The sequence below is a fragment of the Pogoniulus pusillus genome, chromosome Z (assembly GCF_015220805.1).
Source record: "Pogoniulus pusillus isolate bPogPus1 chromosome Z, bPogPus1.pri, whole genome shotgun sequence".
Lineage (NCBI taxonomy): Eukaryota > Metazoa > Chordata > Aves > Piciformes > Lybiidae > Pogoniulus > Pogoniulus pusillus.
This window is the reverse complement of record NC_087309.1, coordinates 82367818-82395642: the sequence shown is the minus strand read 5'-3', so window position 1 is coordinate 82395642 and position 27825 is coordinate 82367818. Positions and strand designations below refer to the sequence as shown.

The following is a 27825-nucleotide window of genomic DNA, read 5'->3' as shown; positions in this document are numbered from 1 at the left end:
GTTCCTTATGGTGGAAGTTTAATGTTTTCAGAGTTGCATGAAATCTTCAGATGAACAGCAAGCAGATTATTGAGACAAATAATAGAAACTGTCCAGTTTTTTTTCCTGGTGTTTTTTTTTTTTATTTCAAGAATCTACCTAAAAACGTTGCCTTGCTGTTTCAGATCGAGGAGCCTTGCACAAGGCTATCAGTTATGAAAATGGAATGCATATCATTGAAGAAACACAGCTTTTTCCAAATTTTGAGCCAGTCCAAACTCTCTTACTTTCATCCAAAAAAGTAAGTGCTATAAACATCACAGTATTCATCTAATTTTGCTGTCCCACAGAGCATTTTAGCACCACTTTGCAGTGACAAAAGAGGACTGTCACTGTGCACAGAGCCAGGTGCTGTGCCACGTATTGCTTGCTGCATTTCAGTGTGTTTGCTCGGTGGCAAACTATTGAAGGTGTGTTGGTATTGGGAAGGTGGGGGCAGTGCAGGTCTTCACTTGGATACCATGTGCTGAAGCCAAAAGCTGTAATGTGTTTGGAGAGACCAGATTTCAGGTTAGGAGCCACGTAAAAATCCTGGCCCCTTGTAGCCATTTCAAATCTGTGAGGAAAAAGACCCTGGAGGGTGTGGGAGAGGAGTGCTGTCTCTGTTCTGTGGAAGGATTCAGAAGAGAGAACAGTCATGTCTAGCAGAGACACCCACAATTCCATAAATCTCAGAGGCTCCTGCATGCTAGGTGTGTTGTGAGAACAGTCATGTTGGTGTGGCTAGGATTGAGGATCTCTGGTGACGTTCTGTCTGCCCAGCAGGGCACAGGATGGAGCTCCAGCCAAGGGATGAAAGACTTGCCACAGGCTCCAAGCCCAGCATTGTTCTACACTATTAAACAGTCACTTGGTTTAATCCTGGAGTGGTTTTGTGACAGTGGAAGGGTAATCATTACATGTACTTTGTACACCACTTAGGCTTCTGACCCTATTTCTCAGCCCTATGGATCTGTGAATGTCTGTGAATTATTACACTGGCTTGTAGCATCAACCTGCTCGACTAGTGAAGCTTTGGAGTTTTTTAAGGAAAGAATGACTGTTGTGGAATATCTGGTAGTAGTACTGGCATTCCATAGCTACCTAGTGATATATAAATACTCTGTAGCTAGAGATCTAGGAATACTGCCAAGATAGCTTAGAAGCAGCTTTTATTTTTGTGTGACATTTAATACAACTGTATGCCAACATGATCAGCTTAGTTGGAGAGATTTATGCTGTGATTCTTTGAAGCTCATCTTTTGCCCTTACTTGTCTTTTCATGCTTGCAATAGAAAGAAGTCTTGAAAACATACTTTTGACAAACAAAAGGCAGTGATTAAAAACTCCCATGCTCAGATTTCAGTAAAGATGTTTGTAATATTTTCCTGTGATGCATCACACTAGCAACTTCCTGCATGCATGTGTAAGTTTATAGTGTGTGTATGTTGATGGGGGGGTGTGTGTATAACCGATTGCTAGCCTTTTCTGCTTTATCTGCAAAGAAAACTTCAAGTGCCTTGCTTTAGCAGGTTTCAGCATTTGCCCTGTGATAGAAGATAACAGTGGCAAACTCTTCTAATAAATATGCTGAAGTCCATTCTTCTGATTGTGGGTTCACTCAGGGATAGGCACCACAGCCTAATGCTAGAGGCACATCATGATCTAGCATTTTGAGCATCCACTTGTTTGCCAAGGCTAGTGTAGAAGTAGTGGCACTGAATTTATTTGCTCTGAATCCAGATGCCACATTCTCAGTTCCTCAGGAGTATTCTGAAAGGGAATGGTGCAAGATGTGCGGTAGGGCCCGAGTAGGAAATAGAGTCTTTTCACACAGAAACTTCTCTCAGAGCTTAGGACTGAAACAAAACACTTCTTCCTGCCTGGTACTGTGGAGACTAACAGCTTAAATCTTCTGTGAAGGAAGATTACCGTGTTGCTAGAATAACTTTTGATACATAAAACTAACACCTAAACCTAAAGCAGTGCAGTCTTTTACACTCCCCTAAAAGCAGTGGTTCTTTTCAGCGATGGAGGTTGGGTCAGGTGCAAGAGTCATGAGACCTGTGCGGTTTTAGTACCTGCACTCAAGCAGGGATTACATCTGCACTCCAGTGTGAAAACATGTCTGCATCCTCAGACATGAGAGTAGAAATCACAGTCAGTTGGAGTTGTCATGAGTGTAGCAGCATCCCATAGTAGTGGATTAACCACAAGTGAGTAATGGCTTTTACCCTGATAGTAAGCTTCAGATCTCTCTGGAGTCAGAATCCTTTCTGAACATGTTATTGCTGTAGTCTCCAGGCCCTGCCCATATTTCTTCACTTGTTTGGAGGGTGGTGAGCAGAGTCAGATAAGCCTACAGTAAATCTTCATAACTCCCACTTGACTGAAATACGTGTTTGGAGTTCTTGTAAATGGTCTGCTCGGCTTGCTGCACGTTCTCTGAACTCATGGATGTGCCAGCTGGGAGCCATACTGAAACAACTGACGTGCTGTGTTGCACTGTTGTTTAGATGCTAGCTAGTAGATTCCTGAAGAGATGAGCAGCACTCGGTGCATTGGGAGATTTTTCCAGGAGAATGGGAAGCTTTTCCTAAGAAATTGTATGTTTCCAACACTGCAGACCTCCTTCTGTGAACACTGCAGCATATTACAGCACTAACTTAAATTTCAGGGGGAAAGACTGCATTTAATTGTATGCCTTTGAAGCTTGATTCTCTTTCAAAGTCTGTCTTCCCAAAAGTGCTAGCAGATTCTTTTTTGACCAGCTTTTGCCTTTCATCTTCCAGTGTCAAGAATTTCCTTGAAAGCTACCTGTGCAGTTTATATGAGATGGATCCAAATTAATTTCTGTTTGGTCTTGTCTCTTGCTGTCTGCTAGAGAATGCTGTTAGTCAGAATGCATCATTTGTTGGCTTGAGGCAGGCTTTGTTCATGATCATTGAATTAAAAAGACTAACCTGTTCAGAGTTCTCATGATAAAACCTCCTATTTCATTAGTGAAAGCATGCCAGCAGGCCCCAAACCAAATTTCAGCCCTTAGGTGCCTTGTTAGTTGTCCTGTTGAGACTGTTTCAGATGTCAAGGGCAAAAGTCTTGCACCACAAACATGAGGTCTTTGGAGAATGTTTCTCAACCAAAAGTCTGTCTTGGCTGTGCAGCTGTTACTCTGTGGCCAAGTGCATTCTCCAGAAGTCATGCTGTCTCGCTGCAGACATGACCCCTAAGTACATTTCTGCACACCGAGATCCATATGGCTCCAGTACAGGAGGAACCACTCTGTACTTGTTTTGGGCTCTTTGGCCTTGGCAGCTATGGTAGGTTGCTGATAAATTTGCTTGTTATTCCGCTCAGGATGGGGCCAGGCCACTGTCAAGATGGGATGTGCTGTTCAGCTCTGTATGCACAGCCTCTCAAAGGGACTAGAGAGTCAGCTGCTGGCGATATCTTGGGTAGCAGCACAGGCCCCTTTCTTGAGCCTTTCCATGATGTATAAATTCACTGTGTACTTTAGACATCAGTTTCCTTGAGCTTTGAAACGAGTGAAATAAGGCAGCTACTTGTCTTTCATGAGAGGGATGTTTGGGAGGAGTGTGGTCTTTTCTTTCCATGCTCAGTGAGACTTGTTTGGGATCCCCAGCAAGAGTGGGCCAAGCAGCCATTGCGTTTATGGCCCCCTCTTCCTACATGTCATGCCAGTACCATTTCTTTTTCAATACTGTCCAGTGTTTCTCCTTCAAGTAGCAGGTAGGCAGCTGCTTTTGACTCTTGTAAAGCTGCTGCTCACGTGCCTTCAGAACCTCTGCTGGGAAAACAGCTTGAAGGCAGCAGGGCTGCTTTGAGTTAACCAGGAGCAGATCTTATATACTGCAAGCCTTGCCTGTTCAAGCTTGCATGTGCCTGCAGCAGGCTTGTCATCAGCACAGGCTTGCCCTACCTCATACAAAGATTGTCAGTGCATTTGTATTTGTGGAACAAGTCATGCTTAGAAACAGTTAATTTCCATTCTTATAAACTGTATCTATTTCAGGTTTTTGTTCTTTTGACATTTTAATAAATGTAATAAATTTTTTTGTGCAGAGGCCTTCTCACCTGGGGAGCACTCTGGGGTGTGCTCTGAGTTACCCACAGCTGTTTGATGTTGGCTGCCTGAACATGAGCCAGCAGTGTGCCCAGGTGACCAAGAGAGCCAGTGGCATCCTGGCCTGCATCAGGAATGGTGTGGCCAACAGGAGCAGGGAGGTCATTCTGCCCCTGTACTCTGCACTGGTTAGACCACACCTTGAGTACTGTGTTCAGTTCTGGGCCCCCCAGTTTAGGAAGGACACTGAGATGCTTGAGCGTGTCCAGAGAAGAGCGACAAGGCTGGTGAGAGGCCTTGAGCACAGCCCTACGAGGAGAGGCTGAGGGAGCTGGGATTGTTTAGCCTGGAGAAGAGGAGGCTCAGGGGTGACCTTATTGCTGTCTACAACTACCTGAGGGGTGGTTGTGGCCAGGAGGAGGTTGCTCTCTTCTCTCAGGTGGCCAGCACCAGAATGAGAGGACACAGCCTCAGGCTGTGCCAGGGGAAATTTAGGCTGGAGGTGAGGAGAAAGTTCTTCACTGAGAGAGTCATTGGACACTGGAATGGGCTGCCTGGGGATGTGGTGGAGTCGCCGTCCCTGGGGCAGTTCAAGGCAAGGTTGGACGTGGCACTTGGTGCCATGGTCTAGCCTTGAGCTCTGTGGTAAAGGGTTGGACTTGATGATCTGTGAGGTCTCTTCCAACCTTGGTGATACTGTGATACTGTGATTTTGCAATTCCAACCTTGCTGAATATTTTCAGGATAAGTTTCCTTTCCTGTCTAGAATTGAAAGCTTATCACAGTGTTTTTACAACATGTCTGTATGTATACACTGCTTTGTTTTCAATTTTCGAGTGTTCTGGATTGGGTTGTACAGACTTGTGGAAGTGACTGGCTGCTGTTTGTTCACTTGGGGTCTTTTAGGGCAGAAGATATCTCTATGCTGGCTCAAATTCTGGAGTGGTTCAGTCTCCTCTGGCGTTCTGTGACAAGTACACCACTTGTGTTGACTGTGTTCTAGCAAGGGATCCTTACTGCGCTTGGAAACCCCTTGAAGCTTCCTGCATTGATATATTTAAAGAAAGTGAAATTGAAAGGTAATGCTGCCCTTTGATATCCTCAGAGTTACACTCAGTATTGCATCAGTCTTGCCCCTACAGATAACTGACGTTTTCTTAGTGAAAGGCTTTCAGATATGGATTTTTTTCTATCCATACCTGTCTGCTTGTGCTAGTTAGCTAAGATGAATCTTACCTAGTATGAGAAGATGAGCAGCCTGTAGGAAGTAGTTGTAATGCTTGGACTTCCTTTTACAGGAACTGGATTCAGAACATAGGTGGAGATGCATCGTCTTGTTCTGGTGAGTCAGTCCTTGAAGAGCAATTTCACATGTTTAGGTGTGGTAGTGAAAGAGTTAATATTTCGTTTGGCTTGTTTTTTGTGATTGTCTGGACATTCAGCTAGTTGTTAAAAGGTATGAGATACTGCTTTTGAAGCATCTGTATGGCTTGCATGTTGTCTTAAAATGTCTGTGCTTGTGTACATTTCAGTGTGCAGTGCACAAACCCCTGAAATGAACAGGGGCACCTCAACAGCGACTTGTGAATGAACGCAGTATTTACCATAAGTACTTACAGTGCAGAGGCCTCTGTCTGTGATACAGCATTTGACAGTCTACTGTGAGCCTGGCCAGCTAAGGGTGTGGTTATTGCTGCTGGATCAGGTGAAATGATCCTAAAAATGATGGGTTTATGGTGAGAGGGGGACTCGTAACATGATACAGAGCAGCTGAAGTACCCTCCATAGTGCTTTAAGGCAAGTAACCACAAATCCTTTCTTCACGGTATGTGCTGCTACCACCAGATCAAGCAGATCTTACAGAACAGTTGTGTTACAGGAGATTTGTATTGCAGTAAACAAACCTCTTCAGAGTTTGATGTATTTTGGTTTTATTTCTAATTCAAGCAAGACATAGTCCACCGTGACAGTTTTGTTTGTTGTTATTTTTTTGTGTTAATGTATAGTGTTGCACTGAGTGTGGCCTAAGTGCTGGTAATTTTTCTAGAAAGAGTTTTAGTTTAGGTTAATTAACAACACTTTGTTCAATTTATAGGTAATTTGCAGTTGCCAAGTTACTTAAAAAAGATTAATTGCATATAAAGGGGTACTAAATTCAGCATCGTGTCTCCAAACAAAGACTTGCCTCAGATGCACACTTCCTTGAGAATCAGTATGGTCTCTTTTCTCTCTGAAGTCGAGGCTCTCTTACAGCTTGATGTGCCCTATCTCTTAGTCCGTCTTGATATCCTGCATGCAGCTGTAGCTTGGTATTTCACTGAGATTTTTGCATGCTGTCATCTCAACCTTGTGAGGTAGTCTGAATGCCTTTGTCTTTGCTTTTCCACTAAGACAGTCTCATGAAGCTGTACAGAGCAGAGCAAATGGGAATCATTGCTGACGTTCTGCACGTTTATTTTGATGTTCCAGATAAAGTAAGCGAGAATTCCCTACAGCATACTTTCAAGCATGGGAGCACAGCAGAACTCAAGTGTTCTCAAAAGTCCAATCTGGCACAGGTAGTTTGGAAGTTCAAAGACGATGTGCTGAGAGTGGAGAGTCCCAAGTACCGCCTGCTGGAAAAGGCACTACTCATCTTCAATTTATCAGAAGGAGACAGTGGTGTTTATCAGTGTTTGTCAGAAGAAAAAGTGAAGAATAAGAAATTCTCTCAAGTCCTGGCCAAACATGTTTTGGAACTGAAAAAGATCCAGCATACCACGGTGGGCCCCACTGCAGCAGCTGTACCAACAGAAGGTAATAGTGACGTGCCAAAAGTCTCTGCAGTATCAGCCGAGGGGTCTACTGCTCAAACCTCAACTACTCATATGTTACCAGTAACGACAGCAAGGGTAGTAACAAAGCCCATTGGCGCTGTCCTAACAAGTGCAGCCTCTAACACAGAGCTCTTCAATTCAATTCCTGATGCAGTCCCAGAAAAGACAATGTTCCTCAAGTCAAATGATAACTTCCTGCTGATGTTCCTCTTCCTCTTCTTTTTCATTCTTTTCTTGTGCCTGCTGTCCTACAACTGTTACAAAGGGTACTTGCCAGGGCAGTGCTTGAAATTCCGCTCTGTCATGCTGCTCGGTAAGAAGAAAACAAAGTCAGATTTTTCTGATTGTGAGCAAAGTGTGAAGGAGACACTGGTGGAGCAGGGCAGCGTCAGCCACCAGAGCGGAGAGCAGCCAAAGCCGGCACATGACACTGGCTATGAGACTGAGCCTGACTGTGGGAGCAGCCAGCTGCAGCCTGCAGATTTGCAGGCATCCCGAGAGGCCAAGGACAAGCCCTTTGATGTCAAGTGTGAGCTCAAGTATGCCGACTCAGACGCAGAGGGAGACTGAAGGACCCAATCATCCATTTCATTGGTGAAAATCAGCTGTGGTTCTGTGGCTAGCTAATTGAGCACAGAGAGTGTGTGTGTGACAGCTGAGCCATAGTGGGGATACATACTTATGCTGTACAGCAAGCCAATTTGCATTCAGATCTCGCAAGATTAGAGAAAGTGATGTTCTTGTCTGCAGACCATAGCATCTTGTGGTTTTTTTGTCCCTCCCCCACCCGCCCTTTGTAAATGGCCAGTTTCAGATCACCATTTGTTCGTTCCAGATTTCCCCCTCATTAGCACATCACTCTAGTAAACAGCTACCTGCTTGTTCTTCAGCCCTGTTCTTCCATAGGATAAGAGTAACGTTATGATTCAGTTGGCTTTAAAAAGTACTTCAGCCTGCACATATTTTTAGCTGCCACAAAAAAGGAAAAAAAAAAAAAAAAAAGACCTAGTTTCATTTTAATTCCAAATTGGAAATTAAGTTTAGTTTATCAGATTGGTAAATTATAGACTTTTGTCCAGACGGGACATTTTTTTTTTTTGCCCCCCTTCCTTTGTTTCTAGTGATTACTGTTACGGTTTGTGTTTGGAACACTAGGTCTCTTTAGTTGGCTAAAGTTAATTTCTCTTTCTTTTAACGCATTTTAAGTAAGATTTTGAGGTATAATGGGGATAGCATTGGCTTGATTTGTGTAAGACTCAGGGATAATCTTGCGTAAAGGTATCTTTTCTTTGCTGCTTTCTAGAAGTTTAGGTACAACAGCATCAGTACAAACCATGGAGTAACTGGGGAAGAAGGAGGAAATAATAATAATTTTCCTTTTTTTTTTCTTTTTTTTCCCCCTCCCCATCCTTTTTTTGGTTTTGTTTTGTTTCCTCCCATTAAGCAGCAAGCTGGACAAAGTCATATTCTAATTTTCTATACAAAACTGATTTTTTTTTTGCCTTTTAGTTTTCTTTCCGTATTTTGTTTGTTTTGCTCGACAAAACAGTACAGGCAAGCAACTGTCAGCAGTCGCATGGAGAAAGTTTTTCTGCACTGTGGAAACAAAACCAGAATCAAGAAGAGCAAACTACGATGCTTCAGCCAGTGGTTGATTGGAATGGACTGTTAGGATACAGCCTGATCAGAAGAACTTGCCTTTCAAAAGAAAAAAAGGATGTATTTTTTTCCCTTTCAGTTCAGAAACAACTCAGCTTCTTTTTGTGACAAATCTTTGCGGTGTCACCCATTCTGGATGACAACTTCCAATCTCCTATGCAACTGGAGACTGAAACTGGAGCTGCTCAAACAATCAGTTATTTGAACTGTTTATGTGAATCATGGCTGCAAAGTGAAAATGTGCATTTATTTCTCAGCTTGGTTCACAGCAGCACTGTTTGTCTGTCAAAAAGCGTTTTGTGTGGTACAGTCTGGAAGAATTGTTCCTCTCACTGCATCTTTCTGTAATTATTGCTAGGAGTAGAATACATTTTAACGGTAAACAGCAGCACGCCTCGGTTGCTTCTCTCTTGGACTTTTACACAAAAACATAATTTAGACCATCTTAGTGTAAAGAGGTTATGTTTTATAAGATTCAGTTTGGTTTTATTTTTCTATTTTTAATTATGTACATAGAATAAATATTAAAATAAATTGTATTAAAACTTGACTTTCTTGAAACTTGATGCAATAACACCGCTTTCTGTACTGCAAGCACTAATGTTCCTTGTGGTTTCCTTTGAAGGAGGAAAGCAAAAACTTCTGTAGCGAAGTTGAAGCAGATTCTCTCCTCAGCTCTAGTTGAATGGGTTATAGCTCAGGGTGGGAGGGATCAGAAAGGTGGAATAAGAAGCATGGGTGAAGGAGGAAAGCACTCCTGTCTAGGGGCATAAGGACACTTCTCTTATTTTACCATTCTAGAATTCATTTGTCTTTTTTGCATTGTTTCTTCAATGTGTGACGTATTTCTTACAACTTTTTTCCTTAGTACCCTCTTTTTCTCTTTCTTTTTCTTTCTTTTTTTTTTTTTCCTGTCCTTTTCTGTCACACAGCCTCATCTCCTATACCTTTCCCTCCTACTGGTACCTCCTTTTTGTCCTGTGTGGGAAGTGATTCACCTCCTTCACCCACCAGTACCCAGACTGATGTTTCGTCTAGCACAGACCCTGTAAAGGTCATATTGTTGCCACCTTTGCTAAGTGACCAGGCACAGCATGTTAGTGCTGGAGGACCCTTTCACCTCTTCTGCCAAGCCACAGGTAAGTTGGAGGACAACTGAATAAGCCAGTGTTTCCTGCATTAAAGATCTATATATGTTATCACATACTGCATATGCTGTGTTTTTTGATACCTAATAAAAACCACCATTCCAAGACGTATTATCAGCACACCATTACCAAAACTCTGGCACTGTGAACACTGTTGGGTCACGTGCAGGCTCTGACTAGCAGCCTACCTTAGTATCTAAATTGATTTTAATAGGATCACTTGCACACTGACTGAGTCACTGAACCATGATGAGGTGTGGGTTTTCAGCAGGTAAGCGTTTTTGCTGTCAGTATGTATGCAGCTTTTGAAAACTCTGCTTCACTGAATTTAGTGTTCTCTGGATCAGGTCAGTTGCTCCTTATTTCAAATGTTAAAAGTACTTATAGTAATGACAACTTCCATTTAATGAAGAATACATTATTTCAGTTGTATGGAAGGAGAAATCTGTCTCTTCTATAGAAGTGCAGCATCTGTCCTATGAGATTTTCTTTGGATAGTAGTTGTTTGTTTAAGCTAAACGAGATTTGATAGAGCTGAATGGGTCTTAAAATGTAACTGTATTTCTTAAAAGGGATGAGAGATGGAGGTTAGTTTTTAGAAGTGCCTTTGTTTTGTATTGGTCGGTGGAATCAGATCAGAATGCAGAGATCTTTATCACAGTAGGCCTAATAGGCATGGTTGTTATTTCTGTGGCTAAAAAATAAAGAGCAGAATCATGATTCTTTCATCAAAGAGAATTATGGAATCATTTAAGCTTGGAAAAGAACTTTCAGCAATTTTTTTTTTTTTTTTTTTTACTGTTGCTGTAGACAGCTGAGAAACTTGTTTTCTGCCATGGGGGGAAAATGTGTGGTAATGGTTTTACTGCGCATCTGGAATTGATTCTAACATCACTCTTTTTGTCCAGCAATATACATATAACATATGCTGGTATTTCAGAAAATGTCAGTATTGTAATTGCAGTGTCCTCAGCGTGTGGAATACACTCCTGAGGAGGTAGGGAGCTAGAAGAAACTGTAACAAGAATCAGACATCCAAGAGATGCAGTGGGCAAAGTGAGCCAGCTGTGGATATATATCTGACTTCTGGAAAGCAGCGAGGGACTGGGCTTTGTGTTATGGGAGAGGGGCAGTTTTACTGCCTTTGGGAGACAAGACATCTGGTTGGTGAGGCCTTCTTTTAGCCAGAGTTACAACTAGATTCTATTGACTCGGGGGTAAAAATAACTACGTGGAAACCAGCCTGCCAGACTCATGTAGATCTTTTTGTATCTTCTGAGACCTGCATCTGAGGACACAAGTTTATCCTGACTCAGCAGAAGATACTACTAGGGGAAGTTCTGTCTTTGGATTTATGCAAATTCCTTCAGTGTATTTTGGTATTTCTTCATATAAACATAGCTGTAATGGATTTTTATTTTGCCCAGCTATGAAGAATAAGGTTAAATGTGTTTGCAGGGAGTGGAATGGTTAAATGGGAGTGGTAGTGCTAAATGCAGTACCTGGTTTTCTGCATGAAGGACATGGTATCAGCAAAAGTATGATGCAAATACATTGATTGCTGCCATCATCCGCTCAAAACCCTGGAACTAAGTTTCTTAATGCTGTGAGAATTACTGACTCTTTTTTTTTTTTTTTTTAATTGTAAATGTCTGTTTCAAGCTGTCTGGAAACTAATCAGATGTTGGCGAGTTCTTACCCATCTCTTACTCATCCCACATGTTTTAACCTGAGAGCTTGCCCAAGGACAGTATTTTAGGACCTTTTAACTAGCTCATTTCAATGTTAACTTAAAGTGGATACAGCACAAGCAGCCACTTTTCAATCGTTTTTCCTGGGAAACAAATGTTTCAAGAAGGGAGTGCTCTTGCTTGTTTTTGAAGAGGAAGGAATATGTCTTCCTTCACTGACTGCCTACCTGTTTCTCTGCCTACTTTCCTGAAGAGTTTCACATCTTCACGTTTTTCCAAAGACCTGTTTGCTAGGTATGCACTGACAAATGTTAGATTGCACAGATTCTTTCTCATATAGAACTTTTCTTTCCCATTACATAATTCTAAAGACATTTAAGGCAGGCTTCAAATAAATTGAACAAAATACTCTACCATCTGGTGGAGGTGAGAGCCCTGTCTTGATGATGTATGCCCCAGCTGTGCTCCGTTGAATTTTTAGATATAGAAGAATGTTTCCTCTAGCAGTTATTAGCTCTGCTTTAAGATGTTTTACTGACACTTTCTCCCCTACTTCTAGAGCAGTGTGTCCTTGACTTCAACAGATGAATGACATACTACAGTATCCTGAGTATCAGAAACAAATGCAAAATGCTGTTTTATATGTTTTCCAGAGAAATTCAGACTTAGGGTTAAGAATTCTAGCCTCCTACTTCAGTTCATCTGAAGCTGGAGATTTACATAGCGATTTCTTTTTTTCAGCTTCATTAAAACTCTGTGAACTAAGTTCTGCAAATTCAACAATATACTTTAAAAGAAGGAGATTTTTATCCTGTGGAGCAGTTGAGAAGGGTATCTGGTAACACCCATGTACAATGCCTGTCCCAGTGTTGTTTCCAAAGGGAGCACAATAAAGGACCCATGTCTACATGGCAAAAGACTCTATACTGGCAATAATCAGGAGTGTTTTCAGTGTTTTGAGAGAAGCTGGAGGTTACACTGAGAGACATGTGGAAGGGTGTGGGGTGTGGTGGAAGGTCCAAATTAAACCTAGAATACATATCCATGACATGTCCTAAAATCCTACCTGAATACCCACCTTGCTTCCCCACCCCTCTTCCCAGGTGGAAGAACCCCGGGAAAGCAGACAAAAGCCTTGGCACTGCTCACTCTATCACCAAGACACAATATTTGGCCTTCTTTTGCAGCCTGCTTTGTCTTTGGTAAACGCAGGTCAGGATGCTCCGCATGTGCATCTCCCTTGGTGACATAACTGAGGATTGGTTCTAGGGGTCTTTTTATCTGTTGCTATTGGCCAACGACGCTCACCAGGATGCTTATAAACCTAGCAAACTTCTTCGTTTGCTGCTGCCGCCTTTGTTTTGTCCACTACCAGTTTGCCTTGCGTGCCCTTGCAGCGTGTAGCTGGGGACTTGCCTTCCCCACGAACGGCAGACCTTAACCCTGCCTGTCTTTCGCACTGAGCCAAGGGACGGAGAAGGCTTGCCCTGCACTGGCACACAGCTGCCCACTTGAGCTCAGCCGAACCCTGGTCTAACTCTGGCCGAGTCTGGGTGACGACGACCTAGCAGCAAGTGGTGACCCGGGGACCCGCCGCTCCAGCCCGAGGGCCGGCTCCTGCGCCCGGCGGCTGGCCGCTCCCATGACCTCCCGACAGCCACGGAGGATTTGCCTCGCGTCCCTGGGTCTCCTCGGCCACCGTGCTCAGCCTGAGCTACACAAGCAGCAAAGCCCCACCGCCACCATGTGGCTGGGACGGTATTGTGGTCTCCTTTGTACTTCTATATATACTTGAGGATGACAAACATTGAGACTGCCCAGTGAGTAAACTCACTCTCTCTTCTGAAGTTCGTGGAAGTTTATGTTTAACCTCTAAAGAGCAGTTCGTGCTGCCAGACTTTCCGGTTGTTTAGATTTTCTAACCCTTTTCTAAACCATTTAAATTTAATCTTGTCTGTATATGCACATTCTGAAAAAAAAAAAAAAAAAAAAAGTTTTACCAACCACGTAATAGAATCTCTCTGTGACAACTGTACAGAAGTTTAGGGAACTCTTAATTATATATATTTCATAAACTATTTGATAACTTTTGCATTGGCCTCATTACAATTTGCTTCTAACCCAGATTCAACCTCCTCCTTAACAGGAGGAAATACAAAGTGCTGCTGCTGACCAAGGAAAGTTAGACACACAGTGCCTGCAGACCGAGTCCAAAACAGACCTTGCCCACGTCTGTGTCCAGATACCTGAGTGTCTGCTGTCACCAAATGCTTGTGCAACACTTCTCAGCAGTAAGGCTCAGAGAAGTCTTTACATCTCACCATGTCTCTGATTTGCCTCTGGGAAAAGGAGCTCATCTGGTGGATATTGACTTACCTCTCTAAATGAATAAAGTTCCTCTCTGAAAGTGGGCTTGCAAGTCATCCATGGGTGAAGTTTTTTATACTGCTTTCATCACCCATGATGCCTCAGGGTGGCCTGGCTGGTTGGCCTGGTAGAACATGTTAAGAGTTTAGTCAGGACAAGCATAGAAGCAAAATAAGTCTGCATAGGAAAGAGCTTTGTGCTAGACAACAACAAAAAAAAAAATATTTAGGACTACTAATCACAGTGTTTAAATTACTGTATGTCAGTATCTTAAAATGTGAGTTCAGTTTTCCTTTGTTCTAATCCTACAAGAACAGATACCAAATAACAATTTTCCATGGACACGGACTTGTGTTGCAGTTTTCCAGCCTGTTTTTTATTTCCCCCTCCTTTTGTTTTTCTTTTTTTCTCCTCTTCCTGCCTTTTTTAGTGTATTTTGAAAACCGTGTCTGTGGACATACATCATTAGTGTTTGAAACTTGAAAATGGCCTAACTGGTAGCCTAGAAGGTAAAATTTCTCCATCCCCCAGGTAAATCCACTGCACAAATATTTTACAACTTTCTAGAATATCTGACATTTTCATTTGGTACCTTTTAAGATCTACATGGTGATGCTTCCTTGACTTTAATCAGTATGGTTGCTTAGTAATACATAGTTGTGTTATCTCTGTCCTCGTACAAGTATGCAGAGTGTGCTGCTTGGGAAACAGTTCCATATCCCACTCTCCACAGACCTCTGTTGTTTTGTCTCATGCTATCTGCCTATGCCTTGTTTCAGCATCTTTGGCTACCATAATCTGATAGTAGATGTTAATTTGTACTGTTTCTTTTTCGTCTTGCATCACTTCCTTCAGAGATTTCTGCACCGACAGAGCATTTATCACTTAAGAGAGACCTTAGTACGATAAAACTGTTCCTTTTTGCTGATTGCTGTTATGCCACCTGTTTATTTTATTATTTGAGATTACTCCAGAAGAGAAGATGCAGGGGGAAAAAAGAGTTGTTCCACTAACATATTAGCAGAAAAGGACTCGGAATTCTTAAGGTTACAATATCAAGGTAGTATTTTAGCCCTATTTTGTGTTCAGTGTCCTTGTTACTTTAGACTGCAGTATCCTAGCGCTGCAGTTATCTTGCTATAAAGTTAGTTTTCTTCTTCTTTTTCTTCCCTTTCTCCCTACCCCGGCCCAGTGTCAGAGACTGTTGTGGCCATCTAATTGCAAGTGAAAACAACAGCAGCAAGCATTTCTGTTAAGTGTTGGCATTATCCTGGATTTGAAAGTTTCCTTTGCAGAGATTTCTCTAAGATGACTGAAAATTCATTTCTGTAAGGACTTGGACACAGAGGATGCCTTCAGGCATCAAGAACATATTTTGAAAAACTGAAGTAGAAATTTCTTGTGCAGTTTGGTGCAAGCTGAGAAATACCTGGACAGGTGTGCAGGAAGAACACCTCCCCCCCCCCCCCCCCCCCCCCCCTTTTTTTTTTTTTAACATTGCTTTCTTTTAAGGCCTAGAATAAGCTTGGTGTAAACACAGTTTAAGCATAATCCACACAAGTTAAAAAAGGGGAGAGTAAGAGGGAGGAACAGAATCAAAAGTGTCTTACTAATTTTTCCTCAACAGTACCCTTTTTTCCCTTGCTTAATGGAATCTTACCTTGCACAGTATGCAGCTGACTGCACTCAGACTTTTCTCATGCAATGAACCATAAGAGGCTATCAGCTAACCTCTTCTGCTGCAGTCTGATAATTTATTAATGCTTAAAACATGAGACACTTGTTTTTCTCCTAGTGAAGAAATCAGTTCACTTAGTGCTAACAGTTGCAGGCTGCAAATAATTATTACTGTTGTAATGTGCCTAAACCGTTTCAATCTCTATGCTTGTTGCTGTGTCACTATATGCCTGTCACTGCTCCTTGGTAAATTTTATCAGCTGCATCATTTGTTAGCAGAGGGCTCACAGCATGGTTTTAAACCATTTTGATTGGTATCTGCAGTTTGACTACGTCATCCTTTTGAGGAAATAATTTGTCAGAAAGTCTCTTGAGACTAAGGAAAACGGCTGGTACATCTATGGAGGAGCACCTCTCTGAAGCAGCAACTCTGCTGCTTGGTTGCTTAGTTCAGCATTTCAGTTTACTTATGGAATCTGATACTCCATGAACCACTTGCAGAGACACACTGATTTGGTCACAAAGCAGGCATTATTCATCATTTGAATTTAATATATGGGTTGCTGTAAGGATGCAAGAAAAAGTACTGCAGAATCCATGGCAGCTTTTATGGTATGTCTGTGTATGTATGAAAGGAGATGTCTGCTTCACATTGAGGTCTTTGAGATCCAAATGTAATTCAAGAACTCTTTTCAGCACGTGTCTCTCCTCAGGAAAGAGACTCCCTTTGGTGTGCATTCGCTTCTATGCACCACTTGCCTACAAGCCTTTACATGACCTTGTAGCTTAGCCTTTCTTCATGCAGTTCAGCATAAATATTTAAACTGTTTTCTTCCTGCTGATTTGCAGCCCTGATTCAGTAATGTCTCAGCTTGGAGTGGTACAAAAGTACCAACTCTCACTTCTGCCTACTGAGATGTAATGGGTTTGGGCTGGTGTCAACAGTCTTTGGAGCATAACCACAGCTTGGTGCTCTTTTCCTCAGAACTTGTTATCCCTGCTACCTGAATTGCATTTAATTTTCTTACCTTCCCTGTGACAGAGATAACTTGTAGACTTGTAATAATTAACCTCTCATTGTCATGGCTGAGTACTGATTCAGAACCTAACTCTCAGCTTTTAAAACTATTTCAGGAGGAATTATTCACCAGAGCTGCTTCACTGTGTTGTGTACAGTCCCCTCAGTGGAGATGAAAATCTCATTGCCATCTCTTCCAGTTAGTTACCCTTCTGGTCGATCTATTTGGCAAACAAAGGAGTAAAAGCAGTGGCTTTTACTGGCTGGAGAGCAGGACTGATTTCTGGAAAGCATGTTACTCCCTAAGGTACATTCTCCAATATTTATTGTTTGATTTTAATAATTACCATGACAGCCTCGTTAGCTGATAGGAGGCACAAAAACGTCAGTAAACCCAACTTCTTTTTCTTTCCTGCCAGTCCCTAGTCCTGGCTTGCTAGTGCTTCAGTCAGTCACTCTTCACAGCTGACTATCAGGGTTCCAACTGCAAAACCCTTTTCTTAGACCTTGACACAAAATATCCACTGCCTGTCTTCATGCTGGGAAGTGTGGACAATTGTGAATTGCATTTTCATCTCACAGGCAAATCAGCCATTTTCCCAATCCGCTTTTAAATTCCATTCTGAGGCGGCAGATGCTGTGCCCTACTTTCATCTGCATGTGCTGTGTGTTGCCTTCTCTGGTGACAGACTACCTTAGCTTCTGTGTGGCTTTCATTTTACAGGAAGCACTTTCTGCCTTCATAAGGCTGGATCAGCTTGTGCAGTTGATGGTACACAAATGAATGAGTAAGGTTGTAATAAAGGCACCATGTTTTGAAGTACTGTACTGTGCATTACTCAGTATGAATTATTTAGTATTCAAAGTAATGCTCTCTGTTGGAATTCCAACAGCCCTGTTTACCTTGGCTTTTTAAAGTGGTTTTTTTTTTTTTGGTGTTTTCTCTGTTTGGTTTTGGAGTTTTTGCTTGGTTGGCTGGTTGCCTTTTTTTTTAATTGTCATGAAGCTATTTCTATTTTGTTTACTACAATATAGAATACGTTGCCCCTACTCAAAACCAGACAACTGACCACCAAAATCAACACTACAACCCCTTCCAATTACCTGATGCAGGCTATTCACCTAGCACATTATTTTCAGAACTCTGCAGATGCTCATCTCATTAACTGACAAGCAAGTGAAGGATTTTTTTCCCCCCTCACTTTTCCAATGTGTTACCCTCCTGACTGCCTTAAATCTTAAATGTCCTTCCCGCGCTGGGTGGCGCTGGCCATTTCACATATTAACGGCTGACTAACCTCTTCCTGTGCTAACTCTGATCTCCAATTTAAAATAATCTTTCAGCACTCAGATTATACTCTTTTTAAAACTTAATCCCTGCTGAGGGATGACAGCTCCCTCTATGATCTTGCCTTTCTGCAAGCTAGGATGTTTGGTTCAGTAGCAGAGCTTACTGCTTTGGCTGGTAAGCTTGACAGCAAGCATTAAATCCAAATGGATTTTTTTTAATACTTACTGCATGTTATCAGCCTTTGGAAGGGTTCTGATTTGTTGTTGTTGTTGTTTAAATGTGTACTGCGAGTACAGGGAATTTCCCCTGAAACTTCCTGTTACTGCAGCTTGCCTATGGTAGGAGCTTTCTGTCTACATTACAGAAATCCCTGCAAAAGGCTATTTGTTATCCTGCTGCAATTTCTCTGTGGAATACCTGTCAGTTGCCTTCATTGGATTTCAATTTGCTGTCAACTTTCAGAGGTTAGCTTAGCTAGGGAAAGCTTTAAGAGGGTTAGGCTTGCTGATAAATTTCTGCTTTTACACAAGTAATCTCCTGCCTTTGGAAGTGTCTCTCTGAATAATTCATAGGGAAGCCTTGTTTTAATGTTGTCCTTCAAGAACCACATAAAGAACCAGCAGCACTGGGGTAGCATTTGTTTCATTATACACCTTCACTGGGTCTACGCAGCTCTCCAAGTCTGCCAAAAAGAGCTAGCTTAGCTACCACTCCCTCTGGCTCCCCACCTCCAGCCTTATGTCAGTGAGCTCTACTTAATCCATGATCTCTTGTGTTTAAATTAGTATCTCCAAGCTTTCCTGAAAGCCATGGATCTATTAGGATTTGATGCGTATACAGCAAACACTTAATTTTGTAGTCCATCAGGGCACATCAGCATGCTGCTCTGGATCTGTAGCCGTTTACTTGAGTTCTTTTAAATCTGGATTAATGTATTTATGGATGTATTTAACCCAAGATGAAATGTACACCAAAAGTTCAGTAAATGCAGTTACACTGTGGGTGTCAGTTCACAAGCAGCTCCAGTGGTTTTAAGTTTTTAATGCTGTCTCTGGCTGCTGAAGTTTGTCTTTGAGGAAAATCTTGAGGCAGAATCATCTGGCTGTTGAACACAGGGTTTGTGCAGACCTGCCTGACGGTGTAGGCCAGTGCAAGCTACCTGGCCAGTGTCATGTCATTCGAAGTGCTGAAGGGAAAGGCACTGAAAACGCAATCTGTGCGAGAGTTTCAAGCGTTCACAGACACTGGAAATTATGCAACACAGAGAAAATGGAAAAGCAGTTCAGAGAGGGCAGCCAGAGTTCTACTTTTTACAATTGTTAACCTTTCTCCCAGTAAAACCATCAAGGTGGTGAAGTTAATGTATTTACTGCAATTGATGTTTTCAAAGTTCACTGAAATGCCTTTCCTTGCTGCTTAAACGTAGCCACTGTGTATTTATGCTGCTGTGTTGTTGAATTCTCTGCCTAAATGCTGTTACCTTTTTAGTAAGATGGCTTTTTTTAAATCTTTCAAGCTTTCCCAAAACGGATGCCAAAGTAAGTAGATCAAATGTGTTAAAAACATTAATTTCTAAGTTTCCACTAGATGTCATCAATTTGTGTTATAGAAAATGCAGAATGTATGTTTGCACCTATCTTCAAAAAAAAAAAAACAAACCCCACTTCTCTAAGCCATTATATCTGAGCATGGATTTACCTCACTCTATAGAGGTGTAGAAAAATCTGTATTTAACAGACGTGAGTAAAAGTTTTTGCCCAGTTGAAACTCTTTCATAGTGCATTGGTTGGTTGTTTTGTTAGTTGTTGGGATTTGTTTTGGTCAGTTTGGTTTTTAATTGCTACATCCTGCAAAGGAAGCCAAAGTAGAGAAAGTAATGGACCTGACTGTGCCTGAAAACTGAGAATTATAGTAAAACACGATTAGTAAAGAACGTGACTAGCACTCGAACTCAGGCTTTGCTGTGGACTAACTTGTATGAGTGGGGATAAGCATTCTCTCTGTGGGGATTTCCAGTGCTTTGGAAAACCAAAGTGGGTAAAACTGCCCATCTGCATCTTAAGGGGCCAACCTGGAACACCACAGCTTGAAAAATTGCTGTATTTGTCTTTTGGTGAAAACTGAGCTTTTGGCAAGTTTCTGGAACAACTCTGATCTCCAGCATCAGAAAACAAGATTCTCTGGTGTAAATGTAGTGTTTGAAGTAGGTTTAGGGAAGTCTCCTGCACCAAACATGCCGCTTCCTGCCTGGCCCAAAAATGGCATCTTCAAAGCTCAGTTGTAGATAATGGTTCTGTATTCCTGTTATGGCTTGAATGGCTGCACATAAAATTGTGAACTTGTAGCTATTAGCTTTACAGTGCTACAGTAGTAGCTCTCCTGCACTTGGAAAAGTTCATCCTGAGGCTTGTGCCACTGCAGTTCTTCCTCCTACTTATCTTCAGCAGTGGTGATACTGGGTCTTTTCCAAGTTGGCTGACCTTTGCAAACAGCATTGCTAAATTCTGCTTCTCTATTAATGCCATGACAGATTTATTAAGGCACTTATTACAAATTATGTGTTTTTCAAAATGGGTTTCTACTCCCCAAAGCTTGGAACTTTCCATCTTTCTGCTGTACTTGTGCTTACTCAGTATTCCTCCCATGTGTCCAAATTCCAGCTTCAGCATTAGGCTACTGAAATAATTTGTCCCTGGCTCCAGATATCTCTTCATTTTAGCAGCAAGTCCCCTGTTAACTGCAGAACATTCACCAATAAACTGAAGAGTTTAAGAAGTAACTGTATGTTAGCTGTTTTTCAGTTCGGCACATGCTTGTCCCTTCCACTTTCAGAGGTGTTGTCAATTCTTGTTCAGATTGTGCCACTTCCCTTCTTCCCCCTTTGTTTCAGAGATAAACTCCACCATGCTTTAACTAAATCGTGTTCTCTATCATTCACTCTTAAATAACGTTTGTCTGTGTCTCTGTAGTTTTAGTTGTATTGCTCAAGGAGTTGCAAATGTAACACTACACGCTCAGGAACAGCACAAACAATTACTTTCTACTGTCATTCCACTTGCACAATTAGCTACAATTTTATTTAGTTTTCAAGACACTAACCTAGAATCAAATGTCTTTCTAGTGAAAAATGCCAAATTGGTTTACAATCAGCAACACTTAAGAGTAAAAAGCTGAAATCTACACTAAGTAACCTGTTTGCTGAAGACGTACTTGCAAAAATAATTTTTACCTTGAATTTCTCTTTGTATCTTCTCTTGCTACAGCTAGACTAGACCCTGGACCTCAAGGGAGAAAGCATGTTTTAAACATCAGAATTACTGCAAAGTTCTTAGTTTGGCTGGATGCTTTTCTTTTAAATGAAAAGGCTCTGAAACAGCCACGTAGATTTCAGCCAGCCTTGGTAAACTGTTCTGGAACAGCTGTTCTGTCCTCTGGGCTACTGTCCATCTCTGATTTATTCAAAATCTGTCCTTGCAGGTTAAGACAAATAATAGTAACAAGGCTAAAAGATTAGATTGCTCTTTGTTGTTTCTCCAAGATTCTTCCAAGTTCTGTCTTGCCTAACTGCCTGCTGTGACTAATGGTTCTGTGCTTTTTCCAACTTTGCTTCTTTCATTATTAGTTCCAGCACCTTTTGACATACTCAGTTTTTGAGCTTTCACAGGTTATGTCTCAGGTTTCAGCTTTTTAACAGAAGCTAGTTTGATCAGCAGTAGGCAACATGGTCTACCTCTAGGACAGTATCATATATAGGCAGACAGTGCTGATGTTCATCATAGAATCAGTCAGGGTGGGAAGGGATCACAAGGATCATCTAATTCTAACCCCCCTGCCATGGGCAGGGACAGCCTAGCCTAGATCAGGCTGGTCACAGCTTCATCCAGCTTGGCCTTAAACACCTCCAGGGATGGGGCCTCAACTACCTCCTTGGGCAACCCATTCCAGGGTCTCACCACTCTCATGCTGAAGAAGTTCCTCCTCATGCCCAGTCTGAACCTACCCACCTCCAGCTTTGCTCCATTCCCCCTAGTCCTGTCACTACCTGATATCCTAAAAAGTCCCTCCCCAGCTTTTTTGTAGGCCACCTTCAGATACTGGAAGGCCACAATAAGGTCACCTTGGACCCTCTTCTTCTCCAGACTGAACAGCCCCAACTTTTTCAGTCTGTCTTCAAAGGAGAGGTGCTCCAGCCCTCTGACCACCCCTGTGGCCCTTCTCTGGACACACTCCAGCACATCCACATCCTTCTTGTAATGGGGGCTCCGGAACTGGATGTGGTACTCCAGGTGGGGTCTCACCAGAGCAGAGTAGAGGGGGAGAATCACCTCCCTCGACCTGCCATATCCCACATCCCTCCCACCCTTATGAAAATCCAGACTGAATTCCTGTATCTGTATGGACTCATTTACAACTCTGGCTAAATTACCAGTGCTAGCTCCTTTTTATCACAGTAGGTTTTGTTTCTTGGAATTTCACCTAAAAAAACCTAAGAAACATTACAAACACTATGCTTTAGAGACTAATACTGAGGTCTGACACTTTTGTTTTCTCTTCAAAGACTTATCATGTATTTTCTTATAAAAATAAGCTGACTCATATTTTTACAGGTCCAGATGATTCCTATTTTGTCTGGGAGAAGAACGGTCAGAGGATGAAGGCATGCATCACTGAGCAATCTCATATGCTGTTTGATGGCAGAGTGCATGTTCTGAGTTGGGTGAAAGATTTAGTATCAGAAAATACAGAATATAAATGTTCATTCATCTCAAAAGCAGGGAACACAATGTCCAAAGTGCTCATCACAGTGGAAGATAAAGGTAGGCTGATTTTGAACGTACACCATGTTTGGCCTGACCCTGGTACCAGTAACACTCTGTAATTTTCACCCATAAAACTTGTGTGTTATCAGAAGATGGTAACCCTTCCTTATTGTCTTAGCATTCACTCCAGCTGTTTATGAAGAAGTTTTACATCTGTAAAAACTCCTCCTTCCACCCCTAACCTGTAAATTGGCAGTTACAGTCTAGAAATGAAACCAAAAGAGCTAAGCTAATGGACATAAATTGGGTGTCAGATGAGTAATAACGTAAAAAACAGGTACTCTACAGGGTAACTGAGAAAAAAAATTAAACTACAAGGCAGGCAGACAGGAAGGAGAAACCACCACCCCCCAGGACTTTTAAAAATATGGTAATTGGTAAACCACCTGTAGTTGGCTGAAGGTAGTTTCTACCTCTTCATCTGAACACTAACTGGGCAGAAAGTCAGTCAGGTAATTTCGTCAGCTGTGCAAGATCTTTTGGGTACCCACGACTGACTGATGCAACTTACACATCATTTGCAACTTACTTTTGTAAACTTAGGCCTGGATAAGGTCTTAATAGTCTTTGAAAAAGTAGCAGGAACAATGAAGATGATAAGAGTATAGATTTTCTTGGAATGATAAAGGAAATATTAATTAGCTGGTTAATAACAAATACTAATTTGTCAAGAAGAGTTCAACTCTTCTTTTTTTCAGTAACAGAGAAAAGCAAAAGATGTCTTGCCATCACTCCAGTTACTTTGAAGATGCAGTAAAAGAGCCCTTCTTTAAGTTCTCAGTGGAATGAAAACTAAGTAACCAACTAAAAAGCATTACTGAGAAATCAGGAAATTACAAACTAGAGTCAACTGAATTCTGTAATTCTTCTACCCAGGCCTGGTAACTAGCTAGAGCACCCCTCTTCTTCTTAAGATAGGTTTGAACTCTAACTTGTAGGTTGCATCTTCTAGACCTCGAATCACAGATAAAGGCACTGAATCTGAGGCTACGAAGCTTGCTGCAGAGAACAGACATGACCACTAGTATACAATTTATTTCCAAATAGCATGAGAGGAAGTAGAGCAGAATGAAGGACAGGGAAGGCTTTTTATTCCTTCTAGCCCAATCCTCTACATGAACAACTGCAGGTATCAACCTAATTCATCATTACAGTTATGCAATCATCTTATTTTTCAGACAGTGTTGATCAGAATGGGTGGACCAAAGAATTTTATACCTGGAGAACTGCTATCAGTGAGCATGACAAAATGATGCAGAACTGGAGGAAAACATGGGTAAGAATTTTTGGAAAAGGTTATCTCCCAGCATTTTCTGTGTGACATGCTGTAGTACCAATCCTTGGCTTCTCAACTGAATGTGTTTATGTAAGAAAATGATCAGTGTTTCTGTGCACATTGACCCTCTTATCACTAAAATCTGCTCAATCTATGACACAACGCAGTAACATCGGCTTACCCCTTCAGTCCACTAACTGCTAATCAGTCAGTAATTCTCGTCCTGCTCAAGACAGTAAATCTGTGTGTACTGGATGGATGCAGCAGATTAACTTCACATCTGCAGACTAATCAGACTGCAGAGACTACTGGACTTCTTAAATGGTGCTGTCCATCAAAGCTGTCATTCCTTCAAAAAACCCAAACCAGTACATACTTAGCTTTTAATGTTTTTCTCTAACAGTTAGATCAAACATTACTTTTGATAACTTTTGGATGTGATGCATGCTCATTGCACATGGAACAGGTAGTACAGGCAAGCTTTAAACCCCATTTTGATTTAAGGCAGTATTAACACATCTTTCTGAACTTCTTTTCAGGACACCTGTAACAAGAACAGCCTCTAATGGACAGAACAACAAATGAGCTAGAAGGACAAATGTATGCAAGTTACAGTAATCCCATACTGCTAGTATCACAGCATTCAAGGAGTTATTTGTGAGTGCTAGCACTGGCATTAAAAATGACATTCAGAATGACCTGAAGCTCGAGGTGAAGAGGCTATCATTGCATCAAAGAACAACTACAATATGTGCTACAAGAGGCCACCCACCCAATGCTGGAACCATCTCTGGTTTTGTGATGCCCGTTATTTTAGCTTAATGAAGAACAAAAGTGGTCTCAATAGGACTTGTTCTGCTCAAACAATGTAATACAATATATGGCTTCAGCTCTGAGTTCATAAAACAAACCAGTTCATTTCAGGCTTGAGGATCTTGGCAGGGGATTTAGAGAAGAATAAGATGTGGATCACATTTATTACAGGCACTTAAACACACCCATTTATTTTCTTTTAATGTGTTTACCCTTTATACTCTGTTCCCATTGTTTTGAAGAGCATTCTTTTTCTGATGTCAGCAAGCTCATTTGTTCAAACATATTTCCTTTGGTAATAAAGATTCTGTACTAAGTAAAGAACTCCTGACTAATGTTCAAAATACAGACAGATTACAGAGAGCCCAAGTTAAGGCAGACTAATTTTTGCGAACTGTTCCTCTACATTTGAGATAACTGTGCTTGTTTCAAAACATTCAATGTTGAATAAATTTTGAGACTATTCCTAGTGAAAAACTGCAAACTAAAAAATTCACCTGCTCAATACACAGTGAAGTTTGTTTTTACTGCACTGCTGCTTAGATTTTTGTTCTCTGTCTAATAAAAGTCTAAGGCATAATTCAAATTTTCTGTCTTCTCAATGACTTTCAAGAATGTGAAAACAACTGAAGATCAACAACAGCTGCCAACTAAGAGTCACCAGAGCTTGAATCCACAGGGATAGCCGCTCCTAGGAATCCCCAAGTTATCCCCTAACTGGTAAGACTCCAATTAGACTATTTCCCAGATAGTGAGGAAAGTGCCTTTTTTCAAAGACTTTCCTAGATGAATGTCTGTTTTCAGTATCAGGCTTATGTGGTCACACGTGGCAGGTAAGAATTTTTATACAAAAACCATTCTCCCCATTTTTCAATCTGAATGCTGGTGCCTTTGATTTCCAGAGTTAACTTTTTTCCCACTGTGTTTCTCTTTATGACTAAGGGACAGTTATGAAAAGGCTTCCCTTGAATTGCCCCTCTTCTTCAACACATCTGGAGCTGACTGAAGTTTAGTTCTGTGGTGCTGAGTGGGAAGTTAAGGCTTTTGTAAGATTGAGGTCAGAGTTTAAGATAAGTACAGTTGAGCTCTGCCTTGTCTGTACAGTGAAGTGCTGCAAGTAGTGAAAAACAAAAAAAGATTGCCACTTTTTTTTTTTTGTTTAGCTCAACTTTGTGACAAAATGTGTAAACAGAATGAGTGAAGGCAGCTGTGACCCCTTCTGGTGGGTTTTCTTTCTACTATGCTTTAAGAACAGGAAGTCACTCCCTAAGATTTTGAGCAATCTGTATTTTTTCCAGAGGAATGTTCCATGCTCTTCTACAGTGAAACAAACCAGTAAATACGGTCAGAATAAGCTGTTAATGTGACTTTCACCAACTGGTCTCTATTCCAGGCAGTGACTAAGTTTATCAGAGTTTTTAGATATGTATCAAAGTGGTGCAACTACAAATAAATCACAACTTACCACTAGGAATCAAGGATATCTGCTGGCCAAACCCAGTGTTAATCATTGGGATCGTTCACCCACTTTTGATTTAACGTTAGAAGAAACTCATACAAAAAGTTTGCCATCATAACTAGTAACCATGCATTTCAGCTTCAGGCTAGCTTCTCTCACCAACATTCTTCCTCAAAAAAACATTTAAAGTATTATTAAAAGCCCACAGAAATTACTTATGTCACAACCATACTTTATAGAATCAATATATTGGTAACAGATTTTAATACCATTTACATTCTACAAAATTGTTTGAATCCAAAAATTACTGAAAGTTTTCATGTAACTTCTAACTTCACAAGGCAGCTACTTTCCCAGGTATTGCACTACAAATGTTAAACGTGGTGAGGCTCTTACAGACACATTTCAGACATGCTGGCAGCAGCACATGGCAGCTATATCATCTTTCAGAACAGCTGACAGAAGTTACATGTGCATCTTCCAATTACTTGCTTTAGGCTTGTCCTTATTATGTCTGCAACTTGTAAACAATGGTATTTGTATAGGACATCCCCTCTAAGGTGCTCCACCACCAAGCACATTTTGGTTTTAAAATTTCATTTCTTCTGAGATATAAATTTAATTTCCTGTCAGATATTTTTTCCCTACCATAGGTACAAATTGAGATTGATCAAAACCTTATATATATATATAATCTACTGACACCCCAAACTGAAGGAATAAGTAGTCTGTCAGCTTGGAGAAGGTAAGTATACAATAGCAGGCCAGCATATTTGCTGTCCTTCAGTATCTTCAAACTTGGACCTATCACAAACTAGTCTCAGTAGCAGCAGAAACATTAACTTAATCATCTTTATAAAATGTCTAAACATAACACTTTTACTTCAGGAATTTCAGACCTTATTAGTCTATGCTCCTTTGCCCCTGCTGTTGGATCCCCAAAAAATAAAATAGCAAAGTTCCCAGTTAGCTCTTCTGAGTGTTACTTTAGCCTTCCTTATTAGTTTTAATTAAGCTACCTGCCCATAATTAATTTCTTACTAACTGAAAGCGACATTTATGCCAGCCTCCCCACCTGAGCAGGTTTATTTAGATGAAAAAAACTAAAACCAAACCCACAGTTAGAAAACAGTTGAAGTTCTTTAAGCAAGAGTGGAAAAATAGAAAACAGCTCCTCACAAGGCCAAACCTGGCTCACAGAATCATCTCCCATATAAAACTGTGTTCCTAGTAAATTCTTTTGGTATGTTTTATCATTAACAAGTCAATAGTAGTCCATAAAACCAATGCACTGTGCAAAGCCTGTTCAAGTGGTTCATGGCTAAGAAAATTTGCTGTGTCATCAGCCAAATACACAGAATGTAGGAGAGCACGAGCCAGTGTCTCATGTGCTTCAGTGTGCACTTCGCTTAAAAAGATTCTGAACAGCTTAGTTAACTTAGCCGACTTCAGATATTTCTCAAAATTATTTTGCTATCCTCCTCCTAGGGATCTCCTTAAGAAAGAAAAAAAAAGAAAAAGAAGAAATAAATTAACAATCAGAAGCCCTCTAGAACGAGATCTGGGTTTACTGATGCTCTTCTGAATTCACTATCGCAGTGCCAGCAGCTGCATTCTTTTCCAGTTCCAGTGCATATGGGTTGTACTCTTCTTCGAGTTTTCTCTTCCAGATTTTAACTGCAGAATAT

The 27825-nt window shown here is 41.2% G+C and overlaps 2 protein-coding genes across 12 annotated transcripts in view; one reads left to right on the top strand and one right to left on the bottom strand.

Annotated features, from left to right (window-relative positions):
• The window catches only part of SEMA4D (semaphorin 4D), a 100354-nt gene extending 75090 nt beyond the window's left edge, over positions 1-25264 (top strand). For 5 of the 11 annotated variants that reach the window (XM_064140515.1, XM_064140516.1, XM_064140517.1 and 2 more), the window contains 4 exons: positions 165-280; positions 5009-5181; positions 5401-5444; positions 6572-9127. In XM_064140515.1, coding sequence (XP_063996585.1) covers positions 165-280; positions 5009-5181; positions 5401-5444; positions 6572-7488 — 1250 coding nt within the window. In that variant the 3' untranslated portion in view covers positions 7489-9127. Of the gene's footprint in view, positions 1-164; positions 281-5008; positions 5182-5400; positions 5445-6571; positions 9128-9509; positions 9717-16594; positions 16786-19285; positions 19308-22376; positions 22587-23767; positions 24026-24404 lie in introns of those variants that run through there. The other 6 variants (XR_010301369.1, XM_064140520.1, XR_010301370.1 and 3 more) reach the window with 6 other exon arrangements.
• Positions 25265-26352: 1088 nt separating this feature from the next.
• SECISBP2 (SECIS binding protein 2) overlaps positions 26353-27825 on the bottom strand; it is a 28728-nt gene continuing 27255 nt past the window's right edge. Inside the window, exon 17 of the mRNA XM_064176351.1 lies at positions 26353-27814. Within this exon, the coding sequence (XP_064032421.1) occupies positions 27705-27814 (110 nt within the window). The 3' untranslated portion in view covers positions 26353-27704. The remainder of the gene's footprint in view (positions 27815-27825) is intronic.